This window comes from Ammodytes marinus (assembly GCF_949987685.1).
Source record: "Ammodytes marinus genome assembly, chromosome: 12".
Lineage (NCBI taxonomy): Eukaryota > Metazoa > Chordata > Actinopteri > Uranoscopiformes > Ammodytidae > Ammodytes > Ammodytes marinus.
This window is the reverse complement of record NC_137216.1, coordinates 5,528,653-5,553,175: the sequence shown is the minus strand read 5'-3', so window position 1 is coordinate 5,553,175 and position 24,523 is coordinate 5,528,653. Positions and strand designations below refer to the sequence as shown.

At 42.9% G+C, this 24,523-nt stretch overlaps 1 protein-coding gene across 1 annotated transcript in view; it reads right to left on the bottom strand.

Annotated features, from left to right (window-relative positions):
• Window positions 1–24,523, bottom strand: part of ramp1 (receptor activity modifying protein 1) — a gene marked incomplete at both ends in the record, with an annotated part of 76,101 nt that overhangs the window by 13,837 nt on the left and 37,741 nt on the right. The window contains one exon of the mRNA XM_080037761.1: window positions 8,168–8,303. Coding sequence (XP_079893887.1) covers window positions 8,168–8,303 — 136 coding nt within the window. The remainder of the gene's footprint in view (window positions 1–8,167; window positions 8,304–24,523) is intronic.

Below are 24,523 nucleotides of genomic sequence, written 5' to 3'. Positions count from 1 at the left end.
ATGAGTAGATTTATAATAGTAAGGAAAAAGCTTGTTTGGATCTTTTTATGCTCAATTAATCTGTTGTAATCAATTAAAGAAAGCTCAAGGTGTTTTTGTTAGTGACTATGAACTGTGCGTAATGCTAATGCTAGAGGAGATGAGTGTTGGGGCACTATATGCTGAGCTACATGCCACACTGAACACAATAATGTGCCACAATAAGCCTAACTAACCAAACAGGCAGAACGGATGGAGGAGCAGATATGCTACTACAGGCTCGAGTCCCATTGAGGTCAACAACAGATGGATTTACTGAAGCAGGAAGAGAGCTAATAGACAAAACATATTCATTAGCAGTTGATTATCTCATGTTGTTGATGTTAACGTTTTGAGAAAGATATGGATGGAAGCTAATCTTTGTTTATATCCACATCAAATGCATATTAGGGTTGTTGTGAAGCTCCACATTTGCACGTGTATGTATGTCATATCTGAAACAGAAAGAAAAAGATGTATTGAAGAGTGTGTTCTTAATCTTGGTTTAGTTTGAATTGGAAACAGCGCTCAGCTATGTACTGTAATATCTTTTTTAAACTTCACTGAAAATCATGTACAACTCAATCTTCATTGTGGCTGTGTCTTGATTCAGGTGTTGCAGCCTTGGTAGGACGCAGTCTCGCGGTCTATGAAGGCTATAGCCTATGAAGGCCGATTTTAAGGCCGGGTTTAACGCGCCCCACACACATCCTGCGTCTACCTCTGGAGCGCGTCGCGTTACCTTACTGCTGCCTCTCTCGGACTTTTCTCGGACACACATGCAACGTCTCAGCAGCTGCTGCTGCAGCGCTGCTTCTAAAAGCCCTATCTTTCTACATAGAGTTTTCATAGATAATTCCCATTAAAAATGAAGTTCTTTCATGTCATCTATGATGCATATGATTTATATTGAGTCTGGACAGTAATCCGTGCGCCCCATTGTCATTTTTTTTCTTTTTTTTTGCCATATTTTCGCTTGTTGGAAGTTTTATTTTGAAGGGGACACACCAGGAAATGGTGAAACTACAGCGAAAGATGCCAGTATGAAGTCAATGCGACTCTCAGCATAGTATTTCAAAAATCACTTTACTGATTTATACGGGAGAGAGAGAGGGGGGGTGTGGTCGGGGAAGAAGAAGGCCGTAGACACAGATAGAGCAACGGAAAACTGTTGCGCTCATCATGATCTTTTTTATTTCTTCACTATATTGGATCTCTATATGTGTCATTTATCCAAAAATGAAATGCCAGAACTAATTGAAAACTAGGTTTTAAATCCCTCGGATTTTGATTGCACAATTAAATCGTGAAATAAAGGGATTATTCGCGTATACGACTGAGGGATGTTTTATTTTGAAATAAACACACCGGGTAAACGTGTAACTAGAGTGAATGCTGCTGGTATGACTGTCAGCAGAGTATTTCTCTATCAGTTTAAGCACAGAGACGCGAGAGAGACGCGCTGCTCTCAGAAAAAAATAGGCGACCCTCCTGAGGTGAAGGGGAGCGTCGCTGCAGACGTGCCTCCGACGCGCCTCAGCAGTGCGTCTGAGGTTGGATGTGTGCTCGCTCTACGTTGATTTCACAGTCTGTGACCAAAAGTCAGACGCAGACGCGAGGTAGACGCGCAGTAGAGGTAGGATGTGTGTGGGGCGCGTAAGGCCAACGAGCCTTGTTAAACGAGACGGTCTCCGCAGGTCTCGGTTTACGAGCATTTCCGGTTTACGTAACAAGCCGTTACCTTGCGTGACGACTCGCCGCTCCTGTGCTGCCTAGCAACCCTGATTGCTGCCAACGGAGACAGCCCTGTCAACGGAGGAAAAAAGAAAAATAAGTTGTCTACCAGACGAAAAGAAAAAAAAGTACAAGAAAAAAAGAAAGGAAGATAAAAGTTAAGAAGATGGAGCAACACGTTGCTGTTTTGTTATTTCTTATTTTATTTTATGCCATCTCTGAAAAAAACGCAATGAATCTTGGGATATGTTGGGCCGCGAAGGATACATCTGATGCAGCCTTCAAAACCGTGAAACGAAGGCTGCATTTCACGACCGCATATGAGGAGCCTTGCAAGGAGCCTTGCAAACGGGACAGCCTTTGCGCGCCGCTATGACGCAATCGGTCTTCAAATGCAGCCTTCGTAGGCTGCAATACCCATGCAATACCTGAATCAAGACACAGCCACTATCTCTCTATATACCAAGACAACACATGTTATCCCAAAGGTGGGAATGTATCTTTAACAAATGTTTTGTTTTCCTGGTTTCTGTCCACATACGAGTCAGATCACAGCCGTGTCTGAGAGGCAGACAGAGAAATGATTTACAGCAGCCTGCGACAACACAAAAAGAGACAGGCTTTAACTGCAAAGCCGCATGTTGCTTTAGTGTGCTTTAGTGTCTCTTATCTACGCCCATAGACACAACACAAAGGCCTTTCGATCAAGCTAATTAATTAACAAACATACAGTGTGTCCTTAGGTTATAAGCATCAGGCAGTTCTGGTTATGCCCCCTTCCTGCTCAGCTGTCAGTCAAACGCCCACTCAGCTGTTAAGAGGATGAAAGATAATTTATATGCATTCCTAAAAAGGCCCCTTTATATACACTCAATAAACATTGAAATGCTTTTGGACTGCACACTAGAACCAATAGGGATTTCATTTGCATCTTAACATGCATTTGATTTTCAATTAATGTTCTTAGGGAAATCAATTATGATAAAGTTGTATTTTATAATTACTGTGCCATTTGGTTAAAAAAAAAAAAGATTATGGCCAGATTTGTTCGCCGAAAGGCTTTTTCTGTTACGATTGGCAGCAGAAAAGATCACTGTCTCACACAGTTGATAATTGGAGTTGTACCCACTGGCCTGAAGCGATTCCAATTGTTCTCTCTTTGTTCTGCGATGCAGTTGGCACAGAGTAATTGGGCACGACAGCTTGAAACAAACTCCCTTATCGTTGTCTATTTTTATCGTCAGCAGTTTTTTTTGCAATTGTTGTCAGTGTTTCAACTATATTTCAGTTTAAACTCTTCAATTTCAAACTGAATATCTACAATATACACTTTATTTAGCCACCAGGGGGTTCTTTACAAGCCGACAGCTTTACAAGCACATACTATTACAGAGTTCAGAATACACAACCACTTTGTCACGATGGTCACTGTGTCAGATTAGGCAATTATAGAGTCATAAATACGGGTTTTAAAACATTTCAGACATGATAACCTCTCGATTAGAGTCTGTGATAACTTGACCTCACATAGTCCATATCTACGGGGTACCAAACCTATGAAGACTTTAGTGAAAGATGTAATGGCTGAAAAGAGGGGGAGCTTGGCTGAAGTGAGATAAATATATAATAAATATATATATAATATTATTTTTTTTTAATAACATTGCTTCTGTTGACCAATCTGATATATAGTCCTTCCTGAGTATGACAAGAAATATACTTGCATGTCAAAGAGATTGATACCTGAAATAAAAAAGACTGGAGTGATGTAGTGCTAATGAGCCTCACAGTGACATACAGTATAGTGATGTCAACTGCAAGCTAGACAGACTCATTTCTTGTCATTTTTGGTGCTCCTGCCTTCCTCCAACACTCTAGAATCTTCTCTACTGCACCGCTGCTTCTGAAAAGAGTGACACATCATCATACTGAGCAGCAGATAATAGGGTGGTGACCTGTCTACCGAAATTCCCTGCCCTTAACTTCTTGCATGCTATAGGCTTTGAGAGAGAGCAATTGTACCATGAGACATTGTGCGAAACAATTATGCTGGAGGGGCTGTGGTAGTACAATTGTATTACTGGAGTCTGTAATTTGATGGGGGACAGAGCACATGCAACATGTTTGCATTAACATCTGAGAGACACAAAGGCAGCCAGTGCACAAAGCAGAGGGAAAATGACATTGTGTGGAACATTCTTCAGGTAGAGCCCTGAAGGCTTGCTCATACTGCATCAGATGTTTTACCCATGTATCAACATCACTGGCAGTGAAAACAAATTGTTTTTGCCTAAAGTGTCGCCTTAAATCTACAGTGAATAAGGATGAAGTATTTATGTCATTATTTAATGGTACTGTGATGCCTACCTGACACTCAAATTGGGAGCAATTGGGAAGACATGCGACGCCAGACTTATATTACAGTGATGATGGATTGATATAGCGCTTTTCAAGGCCCTCAAAGCGCTTTACAGGGTTCCAGGTTCCATTCATTCACACACAGTCATACTGGTGGTGGTGAACTACAATAGTAGCCACATCTGCCCTGGGGTAGACTGAAGGAAGTGAAAGATGTAATGGCTGAAAAGAGGGGGAGCTTGGCTGAAGTGAGATAAATATATAATAAATATATATATATAATATAAATTTATTTTAATAACATTGCTTCTGTTGACCAATCTGATATATAGTCCTTCCTGAGTATGACTGCCTATACAGCATCAGCAGCAGCACATCCTAATTAAGCATAAAATAACTTCAGGCATAACACACTTATAAGGAAATGAGAAAACTGACATGTTTTCTCATTGACTCTGCGCGATGACCCACAGACATCTTTAACCTTGAAATACATTTTATTTCATAAATCTATTGTTTTTTTTAAATCTAGAACAAGAGACGTCCGTCAGATGACAAGTGTTTAAAAAGGCATACCCTGGCCTGAGTGCTTTAGCTTTTAAAGCCTCATGTTGGATAATGTTCAAATTGAACCTAGATGGTGACATGTTAACATTCCCGTCTCCTGCTGGACGTCCATGTCGTTCCATCTGCCTCATGTCTGTATTAGCAGACCTGTCATATTTTCCATCTGCTGAATGTCTTGCACATTCCTTTGGTGCTAGGGAACCATAATGATCAATTGCAACAACATTCTCCACAGTGACATGCAACTGAGCTTGTCATTAAAGCATGCACCTAGCGCGGTTATCAGCAAACCACCACGTTGTTCAAAGCAAAGCCATTGACTGTGCTACCAGACACCTCCTCTACCCAGACACAGTTGGGAGAATATTAAAAATGTATTAGTGTTTCTAATAGCTTCCGTTTGCTGCTACAATTCTGCACCTCTTTCATCTTTCATGCAAAACTGACATTTTTTTTCTTCTTTTCTACCTTCTCTAAGGGTGAAATTACTACAAAGGTTTTAAACTTCTTCAGAAGGGGTGAGCCGACTTTTGTTTTGCCACCTCCCAGGGGAGTATTGCTGAAAGTAATTAGACGAAGCCTGACAACCCATGTTATATTGAGTTGTTGAGCCGCACATCCAGCGGAAAACATTCTGAACATGAATTAGTATGCATTGGGTGCACGCCGATATTCAAGCTGATTTTGTTCTATGCTTTTTAGTCACGCATTTTGCATGTAAACAACTGTCGGTCATGGTAAGTTGCCCACACAGTTGGAGGGGAATAACTGAATACATTAATGCCTTTCTACACCCCTTAAGATTAAGCCAGTGACTTTGCGTGTTTTTGAACCATTTGCAACTTCAGGTGAGAGCTAACTATGATACATACATACTGTACATACATAAATGTGTCTGCTTTTGGGGTTTTACCCGCCTGAATGCATTTTTCTACACTGTGAGGCAGCCAATTGGTTTCCATACATCTCCATACAAATAGAGTGATTGGCAAGCACTTGAAACTGGCTTGAGTTGTTTACTACATCACAGCAAACATCAAGCAGATCAGACTTTACAAATCAATCTGCATTTAACCTGCTTATTTAATGTGACATTGACGAAAATGAATGCAGACATGATTTTTACTGTATAGTGTACACTGCTAAAAAGTTGTACAGTTCAAAAATGCATGGGAACAAGGTTTGGAGGAAGAAAAAGTACAAGAACAAATCTTAAACTCAAGAGCATTCATTCAAATCTTGTAAATATGGTTGTGGTAAATAAGAGGGGACATCTTGTGAATGGAATGTATCATTTATATTCTGCATCTCGTTCATCCATACACTGTAGTGACTTCTGTAATTATGTCATATTGACATGTCATATTGACATGTCAGTAGGAAAAGCACATGGTGTAATAGCTCAATTCCATTAGCTGCTTGAGTTTCAGGCCGTTTATTGACATGGCCTTCTTTGACACCTGAATAGAACATAGCCAGCTGTAATAATATAAGTAACATCTGCACCATTCCTAATATGGCAAGTCAGAATGTCTGCTTTGACAAAAGGCCTCTGATAGTAAAGCAGACTTTTCCCAAATTTCAAATATGAAAGCCTTTAACTATTAGGAGGAGTCTGCCTTGAAAAAGAAAGTTGTCATATTATCAAGAAAAAAAAATAATAAGAGCTGTCAGCAAGAAATATACTTGCATGTCAAAGAGATTGATACCTAAAATAAAAAAGACTGGAGTGATGTAGTGCTAACGAGCCTCACAGTGACATACAGTATAGTGATGTCAACTGCAAGCTAGACAGACTCATTTCTTGTCATTTTTGGTGCTCCTGCCTTCCTCCAACACTCTAGAATCTTCTCTACTGCACCGCTGCTTCTGAAAAGAGTGACACATCATCATACTGAGCAGCAGATAATAGGGTGGTGACCTGTCTACCGAAATTCCCTGCCCTTAACTTCTTGCATGCTATAGGCTTTGAGAGAGAGAGCAATTGTACCACACATTGTGCGAAACAATTATGCTGGAGGGGCTGTGGTAGTACAATTGTATTACTGGAGTCTCTAATTTGATGGGGGACAGAGCACATGCAACATGTTTGCATTAACATCTGAGAGACACAAAGGCAGCCAGTGCACAAAGCAGAGGGAAAATGACATTGTGTGGAACATTCTTCAGGTAGAGCCCTGAAGGCTTGCTCATACTGCATCAGATGTTTTACCCATGCATCAACATCACTGGCAGTGAAAACAAATAGTTTTTGCCTGAAGTGTCGCCTTAAATCTACAGTGAATAAGGATGAAGTATTTATGTCATTATTTAATGGTACTGTGATGCCTACCTGGCACTCAAATTGGGAGCAATTGGGAAGACATGCAACGCCAGACTTATATTACAGTGATGATGGATTTATATAGCGCTTTTCAAGGCCCTCAAAGCGCTTTACAGGGTTCCAGGTTCCATTCATTCACACACAGTCATACCGGTGGTGGTAAACTATGAGAGTAGCCACAGCTGCCCTGGGGTAGACTGAAGGAAGCGTGGCTGCCATTCAGCGCCTACGGCCCCTCCGATCACCACCTCAAACATACAGCAGTCATACACATTCACACCAGGCAAGGTGGGTGAAGTGTCTTGCCCATGGACACAACAACCATGACACAGGTGGCAGAGCGGAGATCGAACCGCCCATCTACTACACAGTTAAGCTGGATGGTGAGTGTGTGCACAGTGAGTGCAAAGATAATATTTGTACAAGCACAAAATATCTCTGTTAGTGCCTCAAGGCGTAAAGCTGTTCTCTCTGTGTATCCGTCTCATCAAGCTCCATTTGATCCACTCACTCCACTATTGTTTCTGTCCCTGTCCCCAGTCAACTGCTGGAAAATGACCAAACGTCTCCTTTGTTGTGCAGACCTCCAGCCAGAAGTAAAAACAGTTCTATTGCTCTTTTTGATCTTTTCGGTGTTAAACCTCCTACGAGCTGTATCTGCTTTGCCATAGTCATATTACCATAATTCATCTTACAAAGTCACATACAAAATACATTGGCTCGTTGCGACGCATCTTCAGTCTCTCTTCATTGATGTATTCACTCACTTCCTAAATGCATGTACCGCAGGGACGCACTTGGGCGCTGGTGTAAAATGAAAACTATTTTATCAACAGCGGCCGCTAGAATCAAAGTTCCTCGTTGCTACTATTACCTTAAAATTGTTAGACTGGATCTTACACTGGTGGAGGAATATAGATATTTGTTGTGGTGTGCAGATCATTGTGTGAATGGCTTTGAGGGAAATAATTGCAGTAAGTTGTCAGACTGTGGATGTTCTTATGGCACCAAAACTGACAAAGAGGATGAAACTGCTGATTCAAAGCTTTATGCAAATGTTAAATGGGAAGCTCATAGGGTATGGTTTGTATTTGGGTAATGTAAATATGTTTGCCTTTTTTGTTGGGATGTCTTGCTCCCAGATGTGTGTGTGGTTTTCCTACTTACTCGACTGTGTCCTCCCAACTACACCAGTGTCTCTGGTCCAGCTCCTGCATGTCCAGTCTGAACTTGGCCAGGCAGAACTCCTTGATGGCTAATTCATAGTCGGGCCCACACCCCAGTGCCGACACACACTGAGACACTGCAGAGAGAGAGAGAGAGAGAGAGAGAGAGAGAGAGAGAGAGAGAGAGAGAGAGAGAGAGAGAGAGAGAGAGAGAGAGAGGAGCAAAGACAAATTAGGATGAGTTGCAAGAAAAAGGCTCACATGTAAAACCATGTAAATTGAGTACTATTTTGTTCCTGTAGTATTCCATGTGTGTGTGTGTGTGTGTGTGTGTGCGTGCGCGTGCGTGCATGCGTCCTTTTGTGTGTTTGTGTGTGTGATACACAGAAATGCCATCTGCTATCCCAGAGTCAGATCTATCATTGCATGACAAGAACCCCCAACAACGATACACTCAGTGGAGATGTGATAGAGTGCTTTAGATGTGGGAAAAGACAGCTTTGGGTTATTAACTCTAGGACTGAGTGTGCTGGTGAAGAGACAAGTTCAAACCTTGCTTTGATGCCTCATGTAGGCCTTTCACACCGCAGCAAAATCGGAGCCGGTTCCGGGCTAGTTCGGAGCTAGAGCCAGTGTTTTGGTTTCACAACGCCAGAGAACCGGCTCCGGCCTGTAAAAACCGGTTCAACTCAAACCCCAGGATTGAGCAGGGTTTGAGGTAAGAACTGCTTGCGCCAGCGGCCGGGGGAGAGATTATCCTGACCAACCAGACCAACTCAAACCTCATGCCCGCCATATTTAAAAACACCGCTACTACGAGACGTAAACATAACATAATTACCGAACGTAGCGATCAAATTGACCGGTGAAAATACGCTGTATTCGCCGCTGTTGTTGTGCTTAAAGCTAGCGGTAGCTTTAGCGTTAGCCACAAGAGCAGCAGCGTCGGGCGATGTACACACACGTTTACAGTTGCTCTCTTGCCGGCTCCATGGCTGGCTCTGGTCGTTGTGAAACCAACCGGTTCATAACTGGGATAAGGCTGGAACCAGTTTAGAACTGACCCCAGCACCAGCCCGGAACTGGCTCATGGTTCTTTTTGGTGTGAAAGGCCTAATGGAGGTAAAACCAGTGATAAACTGGATTTTTTAGGTGGAGTAGTTAGATGCAGTGACACTGTGCACCCAGATCCATTGCATTATACTGATAACTCTAAAACTTGACTTTTATCAGTGAAAAGGATAGATGAGTGCGAGGAATAATTACAACCTTCTTACTGAAATGCAGAGTTTATCTGACCAGGTTGGAGAAGCCGAGTGACTTAAGGCCCGGACACACCGGCCCGATAATCGCCGTCGTAGAGGCTGGAGGGGGCGGGGACACGAATCTGTTTGGTGTGTGCCGTGAAATCGGTCGTCGTAGATGTCGTCGGGCTTCTTTTGAGCCGATTGAACATGTTCAATCGGCGGCGGGCAGTCTTTCAGTTGGAGCAATTTGATTGGTGGAGGGCTAGCGAATCAGTGAAGCCCGGAAGTGAGGCAGGTAGCACAAACAGCTAACAACAGTTAGCCATTGTTTTAATGTGTTTGTTTGTTTCGTTCAGCGAGTACTCACATGCATCAACCCTTGTTGACTGCTCGACACCATGCTCGACACTCTCTGCTAAAAATGGTGCTCTTTATGGTCCATAAATATAAATACGTATTTTTATCTATGTGTATGGTCTAGAGAGCCGTCCCATCATTTCCGGCTTCCTTATTTTTTTGGGCCGCAATTCAGATTAGCGCCGCCTGCTGTTATGGAGACATTACGTCACGCGCAAGCGCAGAGCGTACGGAAAGTCAGCTGTCGGCTTGGTGTGTTCTTTGCACTTTTTCGGCCGCGACGGGAAGACTGGAGCTGCCTGAATCGGCAAACTCCATTTTCGGGTAGTCGGACTAGTGTGTCCTGGCCTTTAGAGTCCCAGTCTGGGAGAACCAACATACACATCTCTGGAGAAGGAGATGGAGAGGAAGGAAACTTTGTTCCACAGGTTATTGTGATTCTCCTTGGAAACAAGTTGGCACCACCACAAGACTGAAAAAAAATTGGATCCGAAAATACAACAGTCCCTGGGGCACAAACCCCAACCAGAAGCCCCAGTGAGACCCATTATAATCATGTCCCAGGAGTTCACAACCAAGGAGATGGTACTGAGACAGGCTTGGGAAAAGGGGAAGATTCTACGGAGCAACAGAGCTCTACTTCGACCATGATTATGCGACAGCGACATAGTAAAGAAGTGCTAGGAATAAAGCGGGATAAAAAGGAAACCCTAAAAGAAAAGGGAATTTGCTTCCAAACGCCATACTCAAATATGCAGATCCATATTAGGACTCCCTATGGAAGAACTGGAGACAACAGGGAGAGAGCAGCCTTGAAACAGAGCTTCGCTAGATGTTGAGCGAGGGCCATAGCCCAGAGAGAAATCATCCATATACAGTGCTGTTTGAAAGTTTGTGAACCCCTTGAGCATTTTGGAATTTTATTGTGTTTAAGTCAAGTCAAGTCAAGTCAAGTTTATTTATATAGCACATTTACAGACGGCTAAGCCCCACCAAAGTGCTTCACATAAAGAACAATTAGTGCAGTAAAAACAGGATTTAACACAATTAAAAAGAAACAAATAAGAAAATAAAAACAACAACAACACAGAGGTTAAAACGACAATGCCTGCAGGAGTAGTCTAGTAGAAGGCAAGAGAGAAGAGGTGGGTTTTTAAAAGTGATTTAAAAACATTTAGGGACTGTGCTGCACGGATATGGAGGGGAAGGCTGTTCCAGAGCCTGGGGGCTGCGACCGCAAAGGCTCTGTCACCCCTGGTCTTTAGCCTGGATCTGGGCACCTCAAGCAGCAGTTGGTCAGCTGACCGTAGTGCTCTGGTGTGGGTGAGGTGGTGTAGGAGGTCAGAGAGGTAAGTAGGGGCCAGACCATGGAGGGATTTGAAAACGGTTAGAAGGAGTTTGAAGTCAATACGGTGACGGATGGGAAGCCAGTGGAGTGATGCAAGGACCGGGGTGATGTGATCACGTTTTTTGGTGCAGGTGAGGAGTCGGGCGGCAGAGTTTTGGACCAACTGCAGGCGGCGAAGCTGCAATTGATCCATGCCAGTGTAGAGAGCGTTACAGTAGTCCAGCTGTGATGTGATGAAAGCGTGAATAGCTCTCTCCAGGTCACTCCGAGGCAGGTATGATTTGAGCTTGGCTAGTGTTCTCAGGTGGTAAAAACTTCTCTTAACAACTCCACTGACCTGTTGCTCAAATTTAAAAGCGCTGTCGAATATCACGCCAAGATTTCTGACCGAGGGCTTGATGTTGGATGCAAGGGGACCTAGGACATCGGTGGAGAAGGCAGGAGGGATTTTTCCAAAAATCATGACCTCCGTCTTGCTCTCATTGAGATTGAGGAAGTTTGCCGTCAACCATGATCTGATGTCAGCCAGACAATCGAGTAGTGGCTGGAGTGTAGACTGCCCATTGATTTTAAGGGGCAGATACAGCTGGATGTCGTCGGCAAAGCAGTGAAAGGAAATATTATGTTTAACCAGGATTTCCCCTAGGGGTAAAATGTATAGTAGAAATAGGATGGGACCTAGTATAGAGCCCTGGGGGACCCCACAGGTGAGGGGGGCAACAGGGGAAAAGAAATCCCCAAGCAGGACAGAGAAGCTCCTGTCAGCCAGATAGCACTGAAAGAACTTCAGGGCTGTGCCTTTGATTCCAACTTGGTGTTCCAGCCTAGAGAGCAGTATCCTGTGATCCACCGTGTCGAAGGCTGCTGTGAGATCCAGGAGCACAAGGATCGCAGGGCTACCTGAGTCAACGACCAGGAGCAGGTCGTTCAGCACCCTTAGGAGAGCAGTCTCTGTGCTGTGGGCTGTTCTGAAACCAGACTGGAATTTGTTGTAGATGTTGTTGCTGGTCAGAAAAGATTTTAGCTGGACATAGACTTCACGCTCAAGGAGTTTGGACAGAAAGGGAAGTTTGGAAATCGGTCTGAAATTTGAGAGAATGGAGGGGTCGAGATTAGGTTTCTTTAGGAGAGGTTGCACTACAGCGAACTTGAAGGCAGCCGGGACACAACCAGTGGAGAGGATGGAATTGATTAATAGTAGAAGGAAGGGGGCAACTGTGTTCAAAACTGTAGGATCCTTAAGCAGACGGGAGGGTAGACAGTCAGATGGGCAGTTGGAAGGCTGCAGGTGACTGACTGCATCAGAGAGGGAGGAAAGGGTTGTGGGCTCGAACTGCTCGAGGACAGCTGGCAGGGGAAGGGGGGGAGGGAGGGGGAGGGGGGCAGAGGAGTCAGAGGGCCTGAGTGCTACAATCTTGTCTATGAAGAAGTTTAGAAAACTTTCACAAAGGGCGGGTGAGGGCACAACAGGGGATTCATTTCGGGGGTTTATGAGGGAGTTTAGGGTGTTGAAGAGAAACTGTGGTTTGTGGCTGTTTCTGGAGACCAGGGTAGAAATATACTGTGATTTGGCACTTTTTACAGCTCGTTGGTAGTCCACTAGGCAGCTTCGGAGGATTTGGAGGGACACATGGAGGTGGTCTTTCTGCCACTTGCGCTCAGCCCGCCTACAGGCTCGTCTGAGGACACGTGTTGCGTCATTGAGCCATGGTGTTAACTGGGCTTTAACCCGTTTGGGTTTGAGAGGGGCAACAGAGTCCAGGATGTCCGAGCAAGCTGAGGAGAATGCAGAGAGAAGTTGATCAGCACTACACTCAGAGCTAATACCCAGTGGCGGCCTAAATAAAAGGGAGTTGTTGAAAGCGGCCGAAAATTGCCCAGCAGTCGAGGAGTTAATTGAGCGTGAGAACTGCTTCGAGACACGAGTGGTACTAACTGAGTATGGGACTGGCACAGTGAACAGTATTGGGGAGTGGTCTGAGAGAGACAAGGTACAGATTTTGGTAACAGAGACAGAAATACCATATGACAGCACAAGATCTAGTGTGTGACCCTTTTCGTGTGTCGGGCCGGTGACGACTTGGTTAAGGCTGAATGAATTGATGAGGTTCAGAAAGTCTCGGGTCAGAGGCTGAGACTCGCAGCAGACATGGACATTGAAGTCACCACAAATTATGATGTGGTCATACTTCACCACTAGCCCAGACAAAAAATCAGCAAAGTCATGAATGAAGTCTTTGTTGAATTTAGGAGGGCGATATACCACAGCACACAATATGGGGGAAGACATGATTAATTCAAAGAGCTGTAGCTCAAAGCTTGTAAACCCAGCGTGTGGAATCTGCCGACAGTGAAACAACGACCTGTAAACAGAGGCAATGCCTCCGCCCCTCCCAGTCGCACGGGGGGAATTCAGGAAGTAACAGTCCGGTGGAAGGAGTTCAGAGAAAGGTGTGTTTTCACCGGTAGAGAGCCAGGTCTCACACAGAAATAGAAAGTCCAGCTCCCGAGAGATAAAGAAGTCATTCAGCATGAAAGTTTTGTTCGTCAGAGACCGCACGTTGATCAACGCCATCCGGAGTGTTAGCTCGTTGCTCGCCGCTGGTCCGGTGCGCCTCAACGGGCGAAGGCTAGAGTGGACAACACCGCGACTGCGCCTACGCAGGGAGAGCCGGGTGGCCGAGCCAGGCGTGGGAACCTGAGCAGGTCGCGGTCCGGTCAGCGCCGTCGGGACGGCCGGAGGGGCCGGAAGCAGCGATGGATGAGGCAGCAGAGCAGGATCGCGGCCAGGGACGGCCTCTGCGGGAGTAGCAGGCGAGACACAGGGAACAGGACGTAGGCATCGCGGCAGACGCCGGGCGGCAGCTCGATGTGAGGACAACTGGATCTTGATCTTCATCAGTAGACCCCCCCTCCTTCCTCGCCTTCTGGAACGCTTTTTGCGAGAAAAGGCCACTGGCTGGCGGCGCAGGTAAGCAGGGATACCTGACAGCACGGGAGGGGGAGAACTGGTCCAATCTCCTTGATCGGGACTAGTCGCCCAAGCCACGGGGAGTTTTAGGTTGCGGATGTTAAGCAGTGCTTGACGATCGTAGCACAGAATGGCAGAAACATCCAGATAGACACTTAGAAGCAGGGCCGTAGCAAACGATAGACAGAACGCCCGAGGCAGACGAGTCGCCGAACAGACTGGCGCCATCTTGCACATCTTGTGTGTGACCATTATTCATTCATTTTTATCAATACCAGTATGTTTTATATGAAATAACAGATGTTTGTTTATCAATTCAACATTTTTCTTTTCCAGAAATCAATTGTTAAAAGAGATAAAACTAATTATTTGCCAATTTGCAGGTAACAATCCCAAAGCAGAAACACATACGAGCATGTTCACTGTTCTTTCACTCGTTCGGATGGGAACAATAACCTTCCGTGCATTTGTTGTTGAGTAAATACCACATTCAGAATCATATTATCAAGCGTGATCGCCCGTCACTTTTGATTACCGCGGTAACTTCTTGGTCTCGCGACTCCAGCTGTTCAGCGGAGCTGGCCGTGCCTGCTTTGAAAACGGAGCCGGTGGGTGTTGACGGACGGTGGCGCACGGAGCAAAACCGTTGGACACCCACCCGCAGCCAGTGGAATTCCAGGGTAACGGCCGAATTCCACCGGCTGCCTGTCAAGAATCATATTAGCAAGCTTGAACACCCGTCACTTTGTTTTGTAATTACCGCGGGAACTCCTCGGTCTCGCGACTCCAGCTGTCCGACGGCGCTTGACATGCCTGCTTTGAAAACGGAGCCGGTGGGTGTTGACGGACTTGGGCGCACGGAGCAAAACCGTAGGACACCGCACGCGCAGCCAGTGGAATTCCGGGGTAAGACAAGTTATAGTTTATACAAGAGATATACATCTTAAACTGCCTTAATTAAAACTGCCACATCCTAGAACTATACCTTTTCTGTAGCTTCCTGAAGAAAGCTGGACACCAAAACGCATTGAAGTAATGTTGTTACTCTCATTCTAGTTGTTTTAATAATGCCTAAGATGTCTTTCTTGTTGGTTACTGGATCTCTGTATCAAAGAGCACCGCTTTAGTTCCACAAAGCATAGTTCCAAGAAGCGCTCCAGTTCTTAATGTATTCATTGTATATTATGCATTGTTCTAGTTTTTAAAAAAATAGAACACGTATTGCCTGATTTAATAAATGTAGATCAGACAGAGTTCATAAAAGGTCAACAAAAACAGGATAACAATAGACAAACCCTACACATAATAGATCAGGCTGATGAACAACAGCTAGAAGTAGTGGTCTCCAAGCAGAAAAGGCTGTTGACATATTTCAGTATACAGCACTCAGGAGGCTTATTGTTAATAACCCACTCAGTGTGTATACAATCTATAGAGAAAGAACTGCTAGGACAAGGATCAATGGCCATCTGACAGGCAGTTCTGTTAAGAGGCACTCGCCTGGGCTGCTGCCATAGCCCCTTCCTGTTTGCATTTTTCATAGAGCCTTTGGCCCAAGCTATCAGACAAAACAAAGAGTTGAATCATTATAGCAAAAGATGAACATATAATAGGACTGTTTGACAATTATGGTATCACCTACTGTATCTCCAAAATCACTTCCTAAACTGATGACAACATGGCAACCTTGGATCATTTTGGGTTTGATGTTAAAAACACAGTACCCTCTCTTAACTTTGTACCAAGAAAAGCCCACAGGCAGAAATGTCAATTGAAGTGGGATGCAAAATCAATTCAATATCTGGGATTTAAACTAAGGTGGTAAAAATGAATGTGCTGTCAAGGTTGTTATATCGCCTTTTTTTTATCACAACCAGAATCCACAAGTCTCAGTTTACAGCATGTGATAAACAAAAGTCTTGGTTTATCCAGGCAGGAGCAAGGCCACTGCAAAACAATCTAAGACACCGAATTGACAATGAAAATAGAGGTCTAGCATTACCCAACTTTAAGGAATACTGTTACGCCGCCCAATTGAGATGAATTGTCTTTTGGTCCTTCTCAGAGTAGCAATCGATCAATGTAAACCATGTAAACGCATTGAGCTAAATCTGGGTCAGTCTCAAACTTAGTCTCTGAAAATATGGAATGAGTATGTCAAGAATATTGTATAAGTATAAGTTTCCGCCTTTTCAGACCGCCAAATTCAGACATGCGGATAGATAGATAGATAGATAGATAGATAGATAGATAGATAGATAGATAGATAGATAGATAGATAGATAGATAGATAGATAGATAGATAGATAGATAGATAGATAGATAGATAGATAGATAGATAGATAGATAGATAGATAGATAAATAGATTTATGTGGTTTCTGGAATGAACAGTATAGCTTACACAAATGAAATGAAAGACATTCTTTCATTAAAATGGGAACATGAAGAGTGATTGACTTTCCATGTGTAGAAAATTGGTGGAATTTAATCCGCCTTTTATTTCACCCCACATAAAAAAGAGACATTTGGGTAAACAGCGGCAAAGCTGGAGACGAATGTGCCCAAATGAAGGCAAACCGCTCACATATTTTCTGGTCAAATAATATACAAACATTCTTGAACAGGGTTATTCAAACTCTTGATGGGACTACACAGGATTCCTAAGAACCCTAAGATTGTTTAACTGGGATGGGATTAATACCAGATGACACAAATCAAGAGCTATGTCTTCAGAATCCTGATTATGGCTTTGTAGAAAGGCCATCACATGGAGGTGTGTGAAACTCGACACTCCAAGACCCGGAAAGTAAATATAAATAGAATATATTTTATATAAATAGTAAAAATATATTACATTTTTTAATGCTAATAAATGCAAAGTGAATTTTCGTATTGCTCCACGTAACACAAACTGAGGACAAAAATACAATTTTACTGTAGGGGAGAACGGGGTAAGTAGGCACACTTTTTACTCTAGTGAGAATTGCTTATCACCTAAACATCTTTCAATAGTCATTCCTACATTACATTGAAGCTTAAGGTGTTGGCTTGAAATATGTACCCCTCACTTTTTCTATCTTATTGTAATAAAGAAGAAATTAATCATCAAAGACACCCTTACACATTGTGACAACCAACCCCATCAAGGGGTCGGTTGTCAAACACTATGGGGTTGTTTGTCACAATGTTATCTTAATGGGAATAATCTTAAAAAGAAGACAAGAAAGCAGAACAAAATTTGAACGTGTAATTGCATTGTCAAGTTGACAAATAGGCCTACATAACTTACTGTAGCCTTGGCAGCTGGTCTAGTTTGGGATGCACTGGGTTGTTTTGATTTTGTTGCCCTTTTTTCTTTTGCATGCTAGCTGCCTTTTCCTGCTCTATTCTTTCCTTCTCTGGGGTGTCAATGAGGATACAGCTTGACAATGTAATTCGTTATTGGGTTCCTTTTCTGGCTGCAGCCTTGAGATGACATGTGACAACCAACCCCCCAACAAATGTGACAACCAACCCCAACTTGAATTTCTTGCTAGCATCAAGGCCAACAACCATCTGACAACTAATTAGCTTGCTAACCACAATCTAAAATATAGTTTACCCTTCACACTTTGTATGGGTAACAAGTGTTTTGTAATAAACCCATTGTGTAAAAGCCTAGAAGAAAAATACTGAGGAGCTAAATATTTTCAATTTGACATGAAAAACACAAACAGTCGTCTCACCTCAAATTCAGCAGTCTAACTCCAAGGAAGACTATTTAGGTGACCTCTGATCCCAATTCTGGATATTTACATACCAAAATTTTATAGACAGCGCCTTCTGGTTCCGAGATATAACGATTGTGACAACCAACCCGTGTGACAAATTACGCCGTTCTCCCCTATATGTAATTGTATATGGCCATATGAATATAGACAGCAATAAATGCATATATAATAATAATTATATTGATATAACCATATGAGAATGTCGTTTTTTGGCTGATACAATAAATTAAATGGCTGGAAATCATGGTTTGTCATGAGGCAATCCCACAATCATCTTAAGTCACCCTCTTATGTGACAAAAAAACATTTAAACTAAAAATGCAATAACTACATAGTTAGCCTACTCATTACTCACTAATTACTTGACATTAAAATGTAAGGACTGATTTGTAAAAGAAATGCATGAGATCATCCTTGATCACTTATTCCTGTTTCCCTGCAGCCCTCAATTTTTGTCGGTGCCTCCCTTAAGCATTTATTGTATCCCTTATTAGAGGCAGCAGTAACGGCCTCCACACACATCCTGCGTCTACCTCTGGAGCGCGTCGCCTTACCTTACTGCTGCGTCTCTCTGACATTTCTCGGACACACATGGAACGTCTCAGCAGCTTCTGCTGCTGCAGCGCTGCTTCTAAAAGCCTTTCTACATAGAGTTTTCATAGATAATTCCCATTAAACATTAAGTTATTTTGTGTCTTGCTTAAGATGCATATGATTTATAATGAGTCTAATATTGAGTTTGGACAGTAATCCGTGCGCCCCGTAGCCTTTTTTCTTTGTTTTTTTTTGCCACATTTTCCTTGTTGGAAGTTTTATTTTGAAAGGGACACACCAGGAAATGGTGAAACTACAGCGAAAGCTGCCGGTATGAAGTCAATATGACTCTCAGCAGAGTATTTCTCTATCATTTAAAGCAGAGAGACCCGAGAGAGACGTGCGGCTCTCAGAAAAAAATAGGTGAGCCTCCTGAGGTAAAGGGGAGCGTCGCTGCAGACGTGCCTCTGACGTGCGTCTGTAGCGCCGCACAGGTTGGATGTGTGGCCGCTCTAGGTTGATTACACGGTCAGTGACAAAAAGTCCAACGCAGACACGCAGTAGACGCACAGCAGAGGTAGGATGTGTGTGGAGGCCGTTAGATACAAACATATATTGCATGACCAGAACAACAATTCAAAACTATGTAGGGTTTACACTTCAATCAGAAAATATTCAGAGATGAACGGCACATATTGAGTATTCCACATAAAACATTCTAGACAATAAAAAGCAACAGATCACTGTTTCTTAATATAAATATGTCCACAGTTGAAGTATTGGAAAATTGGCACTTTATAAAAAAAATATTTATAGATGAGCAATCTCCAGGATGAACATAAAGAAAGCGCTGTCTTTTTGACTGAGCGCTTTTTGACTGAATATGCAGCAGTGTTAATCAGGACCAGCTTGATTTAATTTTAGCCACTTATCTGATCACACTTTGGTTTGTCTTCAAACACAAACAGAAATGGTCCAGTGAGTGTAGCAATATAAGATATGAGGCTCCTGGCTGCGTGGACACTGCATGTCAGTGATCAGCTGTTCCTTTCTCCTTGAACATGATTGCCTTGTCCTTCTCCGTGTTGAATCAATGTTTCATACCAGACTGAAGGAAACAATTGTGACAGACTGAAAATTTCCCAATTTCCTCCGTTAGATATATATTGATTCAGAGATTAAATTTAGAATGAAGGCAGCCTCCCCTCAACCTTACATTAACTCTGGCTGCATGCTCTGAGTGTGATGTGTCTCGTGAGTAATGAGCAGAATGTGATTTACCTCATGATAACTGGGTCTATCATAACACTGTCTGGATTATTATCCCATTGTAGGCTATACATTAACCTATCAACTATGAAATCCTCCTCCGCAATGTGGGAATCTGTAACTAAGCTTCACTTCTTTGAAAGGAGCTTAAGAGAAAAGCCAATTTAGGCCAGGCACACGCTCCCCGACTTTCAACGTCGTCAGATCGCTGCAGTTCACACACTTTAAGTAATAGTTCAACATTTGACATTTTCAGCTTTTTGCCTCACTCTCCCGCTCAACAAAAGATGACAGAAATCATACATGTACGTACGTGCATGCATTTTTTATTTAAAGATGGCCAAAAATCCAGATTAAGGCATCCAGATTAGTTTAGCTCGTAGTTGTCAAGGGGAGCAGGTCAAAAGAGAAACTTTACAACATCACTAAACGCTCCTGTGTGCTTGTTGGGACTTGTTTACTTACCACGTTATGTTGCGCTCAATTTTTTTAGAGGACATTTTAGAATCTAATACAGTACGTAACCATCTCGGGCAGTTCCTGGTTCCAACAAGTATTTGATTCTAAAACGACATCAAGTGTAAACATATACAGTATATACACTCACCGGCCACTTTATTAGGTACACCTGTTCAATGGCTTATAAAAATAGAAAGCTAATCAGCCAATCACATGGCAGCAATTTAATGCATTTAGACGTGGTCAAGACAATGTGCTGAAGTCAAACCGAGCATCAGAATGGGGAAGAAAGGGGGTTTAGGTGACTTTGAACATGGCATGGTTGATGGTACACGGCAGGATGGATCCATACTTTCATGATGTTTACGCCAAATTCTGAACCTGCCATCTGAATGTCGCAACTGAAATCGAGACTCATCAGACCAGGCATGATTTTTCAATCTTCTATTGTCCAATATTGGTGATCCTGTGAGAATTGTAGCCTAATTTTCCTGTTTTTAGCTGACAGGAGTGGCACGCGGTGGGATCTTCTGTTGCTGTAGCCCATCTGCTTCAAGGTTGGTCGTTTTGTGCATTCAGAGATGGTATTCTGCATACCCTGGTTGTAACGAGTGGTTATTTGAGTTACTGTTGCCTTTCTATCATCTCAAACCAGTATGCCCATCCTCCACTGACCTCTGACTTCAACAAGGCATTTTACGTCCACACAAATGCCGCTCACTGGATATTTTTTCTTTTTTGGACCATTCTCTGTAAAACCTGGAGATGGTTTAGAGTGAAAATCCCAGTAGATCAGCAGTTTCTGAAATACTCATACCAGCCCTCCTGGCACCCTCAAATACTTGAAATCGACGCCACTCTCATAAATTGACAGTGGATCACCTTTGACCAGGTACATGCTGCCTCCTCTTTCATCTCTGTGGGGTCTCTCCCAGAATGCACTGCACTGTATACGCAAGCCCCCATCCAGCTGCTAGCTTCAGGGGGGCACCGTGTACTGTGTGTGTGTTTTGTTTTTCGTGTTTTTGTGTGTGAGTGTGCGGTGTCATCACCATCATTGTCGTCTATAGGCATAAGAAACTAAACTCAGAAATAAACTAACCCAAGAGCCTTAGAACAAGACAAAGGGAGCTCAGCATTTGAAATAATGTCTCTAATAAGATTGTTTATTTGTTTATGCTGACAGAAAAAAATATATATTTCAGAAGAAAGAGGAAGGTACCCTATGTTTGCCCTGGTGTCTGTGTGTGGAGAGTTGTGGGTTTGATGCAGTAAATATAGAGCTAATCACCTTTAATTCCTGAAAATTCTGACCCACCATAACTTCCTTACCCACCATACTGCCCTATTGAGCATCCTCAAAGCCCATATTTGCATATTCAACGTTTAGACAAATGTACACCCCTGCATGTACTCCTATAACCTCAAGTCTCATTTGACAGCTGTGGATCCGCTGCACTTCTATCATACTGCGAGCTATAACTTAATCATGTCTGGAGCTTTTCCAAGCAACAGCGTCTCTGAGGTTATGCTTGACGAGACACTCTGAAATGAAGAGAAACAACACAAGATGTTAAAAACTCAACTTGCCGTAAAATGACTTTAGAAGGAGGGATGTGACAGGCATGCAGATGGTGGCAAGAAAAGCTGATGAAATGAAGTTATAAATGTGGACGAGGCTAGGGAAATGGTTGACACTTTTGGACTCTGCGGAATTAAACGTTTTGTTTTTTTACATTCTTGAACGCAGACTCTATCACTGGATGCAAATGGAGTCGTGAGGAAGTTGAGTAAGTTCTTTTGAATATTTTTACAGATATTTTTTAAAGATGGTTCTCTTGTCAGCGGAACTATTTAGATAACTTTCGACACGGCTCAATCTGCATTCCGCAGCTGAATCTGTTTCAGGAACTTTATGCTAATGCATCGTGAACTTGAAACACCGCACACAACATTGGCGGAACACTTTCATTAAAATTGAGAAAAGCTGATCAGCAAAAGGTGACTTTAAGTTGATGTTCTTTTAATTGAGGTTCTTTAATTTCCTCTACAGTCCTCCTGAGAGAGAAATGCCAATTTCGATGCACTGCTTGATGATGCCCCGATGAAGCAGATTGGGAGCATATATTAAAAGTTTGCATCGCTTCAGTTTGGTCCTCTGACTGTGACACAGGAAGGAAGCGTAAAATTGCCTAAAGAGTTCCCAGAAGGACAGCCCTGTCACTTTCACTCCAAATCCCATTCCAATATTGAGTCATTATTTCCCCTGTCGACTACTACACCACTTCTTATAATTTGAAGTAACTGGAGCACACTGATAAGATAGGCTACGATTTAAATATGTTGTATAATTATTCTCCCACACTGAACTTCTCCCACTGGTGATAATTTACCTCCAATTTGTGAGTAGAAGCCTGTATAATAGCAGCAACTATAATGACTATCAGATGATGGATGCCTATGACAGCTTATTCCTTCTAACTGCCACCCACTCATAAGGGCTTGGATTTCCGGTTCCAAAGCGCTTCCCAACAACACAACATGTAATTATGCACATTCTGTTTGCGTTGTCCCTGGTGTGTGTGTTGGAGGCTGACAACCCCACCTCCCATCAGGCACTGGGGAGACCAAGGACCCAGCTCAGATTTGAAACTAAAAGGTCATAGAGATTCACTAGCAGCTTGTTCTTCAGTCCTGGAGACACATCTTCACATGAATAAAGGTCATGTCTGTGCTCTCTGCTGTAACCGATCTGTTCCTGTGTTTCAACAAGAATGCTAGATCTAAATATATGCATCAGCTCCAGATGTAGTGTGCTCTCAGTTTATTTTAATGTCTTGACCTTCTAGGCACGAGCAGCCTTGCATTATAGTATTTTGGTGGTAAACTAGTGCAAGCTAGCAGTGGCGATTTTGGGTTGGAAACTCTGGTGGGGCCATGCAGGAAAGTAATCTTATAACGCAATCCAGAAATACCACATATTACTACCATCACAACAAACACAAAGTAGCAAGTGACAGAGGGGACCAAAATTGCAGCTGAATAATGCCATCACTCAAACGCGAATCTGACGACATATATTAGGCTATTATATCAATAGCACCACCAAATGGCAGTGTTCAAGATCTCACAATATCAAAAACTCAAGATCGAAACAACAACGTGGCAACAATAAAAACACAACGGCGCACACCCTATACACAGCAATCAATATACGAAGCCACCACTCACAATATACCACAGCCAAAGAACCATTTCACCACCAGAGACAGGTGGACAGCTCCCTCGAGGAGCCCACGTGAGGTTGTGCCCCCCACGCACACACGTATCGCCAGTTACGCATGTAGACATTCTAATTCAAACAATAATATGTAATATGTAAACTACATTCCCACTCTTGGCTCTTTCCCACTCTTGGCTCTTTTAAAAAATGTCTTAAAGTATGGCTGCTGGAATCTCAAAACTGTTCACACAATCTATCATAGATTTTAAATTAAATTAAATTTTAATTTTATTTTTTAACATTATTTGAATAATTGTTTTTACTCACTTGTTCTGTCGGTTGCATTTTTTATTTTATTTTTTCTGTTGTCTGATTGTCTGTTTTTATTTATGAGTACACGCATATGTTTGTTTCATGTGATTGGTGTCGACCAATCAAGGGACAAAGGATGCAAATTAGCACTTGCTACAATCCTGTATATTTACATGTAAATGTCTATTAATATGCAATGTCCCTTTAAATAAACTTAAACTTAAACTTAAACATTATAAATTCCACTTAGAATAAAAATAATTACAAATTAGACTCACCCATGACTCACCACTCTCGGTGACCTTAAAATCCAAAAGTCCGTGGATGAGTTCACTTTCAATAGAAAGCATCGCCAGGGCGTTCAGTCTCTGCTCTCCCATTGTGTTCCGTGTAAAAGTTTTGATTCTCCCGCCGTAAACCCCGCCCTTTCTACAAATCAGCCAATGAGAAGCTCTCGGGGGCCCTAAGCTTCTGGCCCCACTGTCGAAACTAAAGCGGGCGTTGCGCACACGCATGCTCGCGCACCAGCTCTCCAGTCCGCGGCTACACAGCAGCAGGGCCATCTTGGCTGGGCCCCACCGAGCGCAACAGACGGAGCAACAAACTATTTCACACACAACTACTACACTACAAAAAGTGAGACAATTGCGTTCATCAAATTAAAACTGCGGACATGTAATTCATTATTAACAATTAATTTATTATTAACTTAACAAAAAATAAATACATAATTAAGTTTATAATCCTGCCCTGCACGGCAGCGCCCTCTGGTGGGGCCGTGCCCCTAATGCAAAGACGCCATTGCATGCTAGTAAATTAGCGTTAGGGCTAGCCAAGCTAACTTTAGTGCCTTGCAGATTGTGGCT